This window comes from Gopherus evgoodei, chromosome 21, assembly GCF_007399415.2.
Source record: "Gopherus evgoodei ecotype Sinaloan lineage chromosome 21, rGopEvg1_v1.p, whole genome shotgun sequence".
Lineage (NCBI taxonomy): Eukaryota > Metazoa > Chordata > Testudines > Testudinidae > Gopherus > Gopherus evgoodei.
This window is the reverse complement of record NC_044342.1, coordinates 9,004,994-9,015,614: the sequence shown is the minus strand read 5'-3', so window position 1 is coordinate 9,015,614 and position 10,621 is coordinate 9,004,994. Positions and strand designations below refer to the sequence as shown.

Here is a 10,621-nt window from a genome sequence, read left to right as displayed (position 1 = left end):
AAAATCTGGCCCACTAGACATGAAAAATATAATTTCAGTTCAGTTCAACAAACCATTATATTTCAGTGCAGGTTAAATTTTACTGAATTAGTACTGAGTTAAAGAATGGGCATTAGACACCTAATTACCTTAGCCCCTCTTTGAAATCCCAGACCACCCTAGCCCTCAAGAATGATATAATAGGCCCATTAAAAGGAATTCACGTGGTCTGAGATAAGTCTAGTAGATACAAATCATTCTGACCTCTGGAACTCACTGCCACCAGATATTAGTGAGTTAAAGAATGGGAATCCCTTAGGCTATATTGGAAAGTCCCAGACAAGGTATCTAGGAGAAGACTTTTCTGCCATGCACCGTTTTCCTCAGGGTGTCCTTGAACTCCTTGTTCCTCAGGCAATAGATGACTGGTTTGAGGAGGGGTGTCAGAACTGTGTAAATGACAGACACCAGCTTGTTGGAGTCAAAGGAACTTATGGCTCAGGGTCTGGCATACATGAAGAGAGAGGAGGCATAGAAGATGGTGACCACCAGCAAGTGGGAGGCACTTGTAGAAAAGGCCTTGTGACGCCCCTTGGCTGAGTGGATGCGCACAACCGTAGAGATGATGCAGATCTAAGAGGCCACAGTAACAGAGAGAGGCCTCAGGAGAATGAGCAGGGCCAGCAGAAAGTCCACAAGTGCTGCCAGTGACATGTCAGTGGAGGCCAGGTTGAGCAGTGGTGACACATCACAGAAGAAGTGATTGATGATGTTAATCCCACAGAAGGTCAGGTGCGAGATGAGGAGGACCTTCCACATGGAGATGAGAAAGCCACTCAGCCAGGACCCAGCCACCAGGCGGATGCAGAGAGTCTGGCTCATGATGGCTGAGTAGTGCAGCGGGTTGCAGATGGCCACATAGCGGTCACAGGACATTACGGCCAGGAGGACACACTCAGTGCAGGCCAAGGCCAGAAAGAAGTAGAGGTGGGCCATGCACCCAACAAAGGAGATGCCTTTCCTTTTTGTTACAAAGCTCAATAACATCTTGGGCACCGTGACTGAGACGTACCAGATCTCTAGGAAAGAGAGATTCCCCAGGAAGAGGTACATGGGCTTGTGGAGTGAGACGTTGGCCCAGATTAGCATGATGATCACCATATTCTCTATCACAGTCAGTGTGTAGGCCAGAAGGAATACCAAGAAGAGCAGGAGCTGCAGCTCCAGGATGCCAGGGAAACGCACCAGAATGAACTTGGTCACATGACTTTGGTTGTCCCAGTGCATGCTGGAGGTCTTGGCACTGTTGTTATTCAATCTGGAGGCGAGACAGAGGTGTTGGAAATATGACTGCATGTCAACACAGTATTGACGGCTTTGTCACGGGCACTGGGACATGAAAAGCCATACTAATAATTAGAGCTGGTCAGGATTGAATAATACTAAGATTATTAATACAAAAAAAATGGACCAGGTTTACAAAGGTATTTAGGCACCTAAAGATATAGATTGGCATGTAGTGGCACACAGATTCACATCAAAAGTGACTAAATTAAGCACCTGAGGCCATATTTTTAAAGATATTTGGATACTTAAAGATGTAGATAGGTACCTGGTGGGATTTTCAAAATCATCTATGTGACTAGCACCACTTAATTTTGAATATCTTTTAAAATCTGGGCCTAGGTGCCTAACTCCCATGGAAATCAATTGGAACTAGACACATAGTTGCTTTTAAAAATCCCAGTGAGTGCTTATTTTTATCTTTAGGTACTTAAACACCTTCAAAAATATAGTGCAAGGTAAATTGACTGGCCTTTTTTTCTATACTGAAATTGTCCATGAATAATTGTCAGCATGTTTCCTTTGTTCGTGACATTTCTCCACAAGATTACTTTTAAGTGAGATGATTCTCAATTTTTTTTTAATAAATGAAACCTGGATTTTTGGAAAATGAAAATAAAAATTAAGACAAATGTTGAGAACCATGTTGATTAAAATAGAGCACAAATATTTTCAGAGACACATGAAAAATGGCTCCATGTCAAACCCAGGAAATGAATATAACGTTGATTATGTCTGAGCATTTTTTGACCAGCTCTAAATATAATTTGACCAGCTAGGCAATTAGGATACCAATACCAAATTAAATGACTGATTTGAGCATCTAAGTTCCCAAGCATCTCAACCAGGGATGATGATGATGATGATGATGATTAATTATTCATTATTATTATTGTAATTCAGTAGCACTTAGAGGCCACTAACAAAAATAAGGACCTTGTTGTTCTGGTCCTGCACAGACATATAGCAAGAGACTGTCTCCTCCCCTAAAATCCTCCCATCTATATAGGTGGGAAGGAAAAAGAGACGAACAAAGTCATAGAGCTGATCAGTGTCGCAGGTAGGAAAAGAACCTACATTTCTTGGCTCCCATAGAAAATAGCAGGGTCCCACTTATATCATCCTTTGTGAAGAGGGGATGATGGCAACTAAGATGTCTCCTGAATACTTACCCCAGCAGCTGGAGTGGGCTAGCCACTTTTCCCTTTTTGCCACATACAGACATTCGTGGTGGGGCACAGACCCCACGAATCAGGACTTGGAGCTAACACCCCATTGACCAGCACAGGTGGTTCCTTCCCACTGAAACCTATTGTTTTTGGCTACTGCAGTTAGAATAAATGACCATAATGGCTCAAAATCTCTGGATGACATTTTGGTCCTATTGCAGCCAACTGCAGAAATTCCCATGTCTTGAACAGAGCCAGGATTTAACACTGTGAATCTATCACTGAGAATGTCAACGCTACAATTTAAAAAATCAAGAGGCACCAAGTCTCAGACTCACAGGACTAAGGCTGCAGAAGTGGGCTCTGAGATCTCAGACCCCAGATTCCAACCTGAGCCCGAACATCTACATTTCAATTGTATGGTGTCCCCAGCCCAAGCCCCATAAGACCTGACCCAGATCAGCCACAGCTCTTTCATTGCAGTGTAAACATACCCATGCAGATGCAGAGGAAAAAGCAAAAGCACAAAAGCAAGAAAACAAGAAAGAAAGAAATTGTGAAAGGAAGAAAGAGGAAAATAAAGCATAAAATAAAAGAAAGAGAAAAATACATTTTGAAATGGTGAATGAGCAAAAAAAGCAATATGGTGAGAAAGAAAGAAAGAAAGAAAGAAAGAAAGAAAGAAAGAAAGAAAGACTCCCTAATGGCTGTATTGCAAACAAATGCTACCTATTTGAGAATAGGAAGTGAAGAGAGATGATACCCCAAAATACCTGTTTGTTCCCCAATGTTTGGTCCAAATAATTGATCAGGACAAAAAAAAATGAGGGAGAAAAATATCCTTTGCAGAGAAAACAAACAGAGACCTGGAGTTGGGTCAGGCTAGGGAACTGGAATTCCCCCTCAGTGCTGCATGGACAAGATTGGGCAAGCTCTCCTTATAGACTGATTTAAGCTGTGCAGGGTCGACTTCTTCCCATCTTCGAGTGGCCCTAGAGGCCTAATTCATGGCCCAGTTGATGACAATTACAAAACTCCCATTAACTTCAATGGGGCCAGGATTCCACCCCGCGAACCTTCGCTTCTGGTGCTAACAAGTTTCCAAAGACAGTTTCCAAAGACACCTGCTACCAAGTTTCCAAAGCTTCTGCTGGGGGTTGCTCCTCTATGGATCCACTTCAGATCCTCTCCACAGTAATGGTAATTGGCCCTATCTGTGTCACCTTAACCGCTTTCAGGCTGGTGTTGCGTAAACAACCCGTCACAGGCTGAACCAAATGCATAGTGTGGGCCATTAATGGTGGTTTGGAATATTGATGACTCCCATGAACTAGGATGTCATAAACAGATAAGTAAGAGTTAATAGCACAGAAGTACTTTATATCTCTTTGACTGTAAAGGGTTAACAAGTTCAGTAAGCCTGGCTGTCACCTGACCAGAGGACCAATCAGAGGACAGGATCCTTTCAAATCTTGAGGGAGGGAAGTTTTTGTGCTGTGCTGTTAGTTTTGGTTGTTGTTCACTCTGGGCGCTCAGAGGGATCAGATGTGCAAGCAGGTTTCTCTCCAATCTCTCCAATACAGGCTCTTATAAGTTCAGGCTAGTGAGTACTAGGTAGATAAAGCGAGTTAGGCTTATGGTTGTTTTCTTATTTTGCAAATGTGTATTTGGTTGGAAGGAGTTCAAATGTGCATTTGGCTGAAAGGAGTTCAAATTGGTATTTTGCTGAAAAGATTTTAATTTGTACTTGTATACTTAGGTTGGGAGGGGGTTCCCAGTGTCTGCAGCTGAAAGACCCTGTACCTATTCCATTTTAAATTTACAAAGATAATTTTTACTGTTATTTCTTTCTTTAATTAAAAGCTTTTCTTGTTTAAAACCTAATTGTTTTTTTATTCTGGTGAGACCCCAGGGGACTGGGTCTGGATTCACCAGGGAATTGGTGGGGAGAAAGGAGGGAAGAGGGAGAGAGAGGCTGATTTCTCTTTGTGCCAGGATTACTTTCTCTCAGGAAAAGTCTGGGAGGGGGAAAGAGAAGGAGGGAGGAAGGTGAATTGTCCTCTCTGTTTTGTGATTCAAGGAGTTTGAATCACAGTGATCTTCCAGGGTAACCCGGGGAAGGGAAGTCTGGGAGAGGCAATGGTGAGGGAAAGGGTTTACTTTCCTTGTGTTAAGATCCAGAGGGTCTGGGTCTTGGGGGTCCCTGGGCCAGGTTTTTGGCGGGACCAGAGTGTACCAGGCACTGTAATTCCTGGTTGGGGGCAGCGCTACAGGTTCTAAGCTGGTAATTAAGCTTAGAGGAATTCATGCTGGTACCCCATCTTTTTGGACGCTAAGGTTCAGAGTGGGGATTATACCATGACACAGGACAATTGTCTGCAGATCACACTGTTTTACCTGTAAGTCTCCCTGTATACCTGTGTGCTGGTAAGGGGGTAATGAAGTCTTACAGTGACGTGTGAATTGGAATCCATCTTTAACCTAGTGCTTTTCCAGTGAGGAGGGGTGGGAACCCAGAGAGACAAAGGATTCCCACCTTATGCAAAAGATATATAAGGGGTGGAACAGAACAAAGGAGGAGCCATCATGAAGAATCCCCTAGTGACCATCTGAGCTAGAACAGGAGCTGTACCAGGGGAAAGAAGAATTGTGCCCAGGCTTAGAAGGTGTCCAGTCTGAGGAAAAAACTTACTGAAGCATCTCTGAGAGTGAGATTATCTGTATGCAGTTTGATTAGACATAGATTTGCGCATTTTATTTTATTATGCTTGGTAACTTACTTTGTTCTTTCTGTTACTACTTGGAAGTGTTTAAATCCTATTTTCTGTATTTAATAAAATCACTTCTTACTTATTAATTAACTCAGAGTATTTATTAATACCTGGTTGAGCAACCAATGTACATATCACTCTATCAGTGTTATAGAGGGCAACAATTTATGAGTTTCCCTTTCATAAGCTTTATACAGGGTAAACCGGATTTATTTGGGTTTCAGCCCCATTGGGAGTTGGGCTCGGAGTATTAGAGACAAGCACACTTCTTTGAACTGCTTTCAGCTAACCCTGCAGCTTTGAGGCAAGTAATTCAACCCCTGGGTCTGTGTTGGAGTAGACGGGACTGTCTGGCTCAGCAAGTCAGAGTGCCAGGGCACCGAGTTGACAGAGAAAGCAGGGATAGAAGTAGTCTTGACATATCAGTTGGCAGTTCCCAAGGGGTTTTCTATGATCCAACCCATCACACTGGGTGCTGGCACTCCTTCCTCCTAATAGGAGCCTGATTTTCCCTCCTCAAGCTCCAGGTAGCTACTGAAAGTGCTCTGTTCTGCAGATTTTCTTTTATGGCCCAGCCCTGCCCTGATTGGCTGCTCCTCACAACTGCTCTCTAATTGGCTACCTCCTGCACAGCCTCCCTAGAGCTCTGTTACCCTTTATGGACCAGTGTGGGGCAAACACCCCATCACAGGGTGTCTTGATCTGAAACAAACTATTTTTCCAATTTTTCAGTGAAGCAAACAAGTACAAAATAATTCTTTGGGGATTGAATAAAACATTTGCTTTGACACAAATTGAAATGTTTCATTCTGAGGAGGGTTGTACGTTTTATTTTAAAGTAAAACTGCAGCAACATTCTAGATAAAAAGAAACTTTTAAATTGAAATATTGAAACATTTCTCTTAAAATATTGAAACTATTTCAGGGTTTTTTTCTGCTTTTATTTTATTTTATTTTATTTTATTTTATTTTATTTTTTGGACTGAAGCATTTTGGTGAATTTGACCTATGTTCATGAAATGTTTTGATGAAGCAGAATGTACATTTTTGGGCTGAAAACTTTTGACCAGCTGTGCCCATGAGCTTGTTTCCTATCTTCTGACAGTGGCCAATGCCAGGTGCCTCAGAGAGAATGAACAGAATGGGCAATCACTCTGTGTCCATCCCCTGTCACCCATTCCAAGCTTCTAGCAAACTGCATAAGAATGATATTTTCAAAAGTGTTTTCTGTTGGCCTAAATATGCCCCCTGGAAATCAAAGGAAAAATATTCATTGACTACAACATTGAATGTTCCTGAAAATCTTACCTTAACCCCTTAGGAAAATAGCATGGTGTTTAGCAACTGGAGCCAGAGAGTAAAGGAGATGTGACACCACACACACTAAGCCAGGTATCTAAATTTGGGTTCCAGCATTTATCAAGTAGTTGAGCAATTTGGATGCAAATTTCAAACACTCCCCAAGGCGAAAGGGTGTTTGGATCCAGTTTTCCAAAAGACTGCATTGCTAAACAAATAGATGAAAATGTGAAAAATAACATAAACATAGAGAGGATTGATTTATTAGTTTTTTTAAAAAATCATTCTTCTAGTGTCATAGGACAGTATTGGGCATGAGATAGATAGATAGATAGATTAGTTGAACAGTAAGTCTTTCCAATATACCAAAGGATTATTTAGCTCAATATTCAGAGACTAGATTCATTTCAAAACCATTATGCAGCCTATGGTTCTTCTCAAAGCTTCTTTCACATCCTTGTTCCTTAGGCTGTAGATGAAGGGATTCAACATGGGGATGACCAGGGTGTAAAACACAGACACCACTTTGCTCTGATCTGGAAAGGACAATGAACTTGGCTCGGCATACATGAAGGAAACAGTCCCATAAAATAAACTCACAGCTACTATGTGGGAGGTGCAGGTGGAGAAGGTCTTATGCCTGCCTTCAGCAGAGTGAGTTTGGAGGACAGCAGAGATGATATAAACATATGAGACGAGAATGATCAGGGCAGTGCTCACTATGATGATGCCTGATAAGGCAAACATCACCATTTGATTGATGTATGTGTCAGTGCATGAGAGGGTTAGCAGGGGTGGAACATCACAGAAGAAGTGATCGATCTCATTAGAGCCGCAGAAGCGCAGAGTAAAGGTGAAGCTGGTTTGCACCATGGCGTTCACGCTGCCACAGAGATAGGACCCAATCACCAGCTGAATGCAGACTGACATGGACATGGTGGTGGGATACAGGAGCGGGTCGCAGATGGCAGTGTATCGATCATATGCCATGGCTGTCAGGATGAATGTCTCAGTACTTACAAAGAGACCGAAGAAAAATAATTGAGTGGCACATCCCCTGTAGGAAATGACTTTGGTCTCTGTTAAGAAGCTCACCATGGCTCTGGGGGCAATGACAGAGGAGAAGTGATAGGTCTGAGAAAATTGGTTGTCATTAAAGTCGAGCACAAGGTTCCCATTGGTTTTGATAACAGTGGACAGAACCCTTGGACAGCTAGTTAAATATATACTGAACCATCCTTGAGAGATTCTGTGTGAATTTTAACCTTTCTGCAGTAAAGTAAAAAATTATTACATTTCCCATATAATAATGATTCATGAGAGTGGACTTTGGACTTTGCCCATATAGCGCAAAATTCTGATAATCCCATAACCCACATGGATACCTTCTCCCATTGAAATCCATGGGACTCCCCTGTGAATGAAGGGGATTTTACCCACTCCCTGCATGAATGTATAACAGTGCCCATGTCCAGGATTTACTCAACATGAGTCAGGATGGTGGAACATCACCCTTGAGCCACAGATTCGTATATCTTAAAGCCAGAAGAGAGCAAGATGAGCATCTAATATGACCTTCTGCACAATAACTTCTAGCTGAACTAGAGCATATTTCTGCCCAGGCCACAATAATTACTGAAAAGTATATGTCAACAGATGTAGCAGATTACTTCTCATCAACTCCAACATATGCACCCCATCCAAATACCAGCATTAACAATTAACCTGTAAATACAGTCATCAGATCTGTCCTGCTAGGTGACTTATTTGAATGTCATTGAGTTCCTAGCAAGCAGACTGATTGTTCTTCTGAAAGATCTGCTCTAGCTTAAACAGATGTGGGTGTCACTGGCTGGGGTTCTCTGCTGTGTGCTACCCAGGAGTTCAGACTAAATGATTGTAATGGTCTCTTCTGACCTTAAAATCTATGAATTGATGGAACAAAATCAATGTATTCCTGTAAAATAGGGGCAATTTCAAGGCTGCAATACTGGCTTAATGATTCCTCTGGACTGGGGTTCAAAGATTAGTTTGGCTCCTGGTATTTGTACTGGCGCCCTGCATGGGGTGAGTTTCACCTGTAGAGAATTACAAATCTTAAATTGCTCACTAAAAATTGCATTAAAAGAATGTTATGAAGATCGCCTTGATGTAGGATTTTGCAGGAAATCCTGCCTCTGCAAAATCCTACATCAACACCTGAAAGTGGTGCAGCAGTGACCCTGCTTCTCTGACAGTGAGGATAGAGGAGTATATTCTTCAGTAGGTTCAACCATGCTATTAAAGTGTCAGACTACCAACCCAGGGAGAGGGCAACTGTCCTCCTACTTGAGGCTGGGTGCTAGCTAAGCTGAGGAACTAAACGTGCCGCTGACATCATAGCCAGTGGGTGGATGAAGAAATGGCTAAAACAACATGAATAAATGGGCCCCTACTCTTTGTGAGCAACTCGATCAGTTCTATAATGGGTGGGGAGTTCAGTCAATGAGAAACTGTTAAGAATCTCAGGGGCCAGAAAAAGGACTGTCCTCTCAGTAAGCACCTATAACTGCAGGACACTGATGAGAGATGATTTGATCAACCATATAAAGGAGGAGAAGGCAAAGACAGCCTGCAACATCCTTGGTCTCCGTGAAACATGATGAAGAAAGAAGATGGAAGAGAAGTGGAGAGATGAAAGTACCATCATGTCGGGAAAAGGAGAAAACACAAGAACCATTGAAGAAATCGGCTTCATCATCAAGGAATAGTCCTTAAAACTCATCTCCTGTAAGTTCAAGTCATCACACATTGGGGTGCTACACCTTCACCTGAACAAGAACAGCACTCTCAAGATTATTCGGATCTATGTTCCCACAAGCACAGGCGAAGATGATGATATGGAAAAATTCTATCAGGAGCTTGAGGAAACCCTTGCTCAAAAATCCACATATACGATCGTGATGGGAGATTTAAACGTCAAAGTTGGAAGAAGGAAAGAAGGTGAAAAGTTCATTGGAAGGTATGGCATCGGTGAATGGAATCCATGAGGAGAGTGACTGGCAACTCTGGTGGAGATGAAATAAATGTTCATTGGTAACACCTGGTTTAAGAAGAAGGCCAAAAGGAAGTGGACAGGGATCATGCCCAGTGCAATGAATGAAAATGAGATTGACTATATTCTAATTGATAAGTGGCACATTGTACAAGACATCTCAATAGTACCATCATTTAACACTAGTAGTGACCATCGCTTGCACAGAGAAAGGCTCAACTTCAAAGAGAAGATGGAGAAGAAAGCGCTACAGATGGCAAATCACAGACAGCGGCCAAAAATATTTGACAAGGCAATTTTGAAAGCAAAAATTTCCAAGGAAAATTGGAGTCTTATAGATAACTGCGATGAGGATTATAAAAACTTCACTGATCAGTTGAGGCAATGAGTGAAATTAGCTGAGAAAGAAAGACTGAAAAGAGCAAAGAGAAGAATCTCGGAGGAAATGCAGCCCTTGCTAAAGAAGCGAAGTAATGGTGCAAACTTGAGTACTTCCTCCTCCGCAAGTTGATAAGAAAAAGACTAAAGGAGGACTTCAAGAAGTACCAAAATGAAAGGCTCTTAAAGATGGTTGAAGATCACAGAAGCCTCAAAAAATGCAAAAGGGAATTGACTCGGAATGGGTCAACAATAATGGTACTGAAGAACAGAGATGGAAACCAGTAATTGACAGAGCAGAGATGAAAGCCATCTGCAAAGATTTCTACACCACACTGTTCACGTTTCAGATAAATGACCTAGTACCAAGAGTTCAACATACCAACATACCAGTGACCATGTATCTCCCAGTCCTTGTCAGTGAAGTTCGATATGCAGTTCACCAAATGAAGGAAGGAAAAGCCCAAGATAAAGATAGACTGACAATCGAAATGATACAAGCTGGAGGCCAAGACCTCTGGGAAATCCTTGCTCAGAGGTTTAGCCATTACTTGGAAATGCAGAGGATACCATCTAGCTGGAAGGGGTTCAACACCATTCTGCTGTCCAAGAAGGGTGATCATGAAGATCTAAAGAACTATTGTCCA

The 10,621-nt window shown here is 42.2% G+C and overlaps 1 protein-coding gene and 1 pseudogene across 1 annotated transcript; both read right to left on the bottom strand.

Moving 5' to 3' along the window:
• Positions 1 to 327: 327 nt before the first annotated feature.
• On the bottom strand, positions 328 to 1,266 carry LOC115637927 (annotated as a pseudogene).
• A 5,698-nt stretch (positions 1,267 to 6,964) lies between these two features.
• On the bottom strand, positions 6,965 to 7,681 carry LOC115637926 (olfactory receptor 12-like). The gene has a single exon (XM_030539514.1). The coding sequence runs from the start codon at positions 7,658 to 7,660 to the stop codon at positions 6,965 to 6,967; it is 696 nt and encodes a 231-aa protein (XP_030395374.1). The 5' UTR covers positions 7,661 to 7,681.
• Between the last annotated feature and the right edge of the window lie 2,940 nt (positions 7,682 to 10,621).

Excerpts from the sequence above, each read along its gene's own strand:
- LOC115637926 (XM_030539514.1), bottom strand. The coding sequence starts at position 7,660 with ATGGTGAGCTTCTTAACAGAGACCAAAGTCATTTCCTACAGGGGATGT.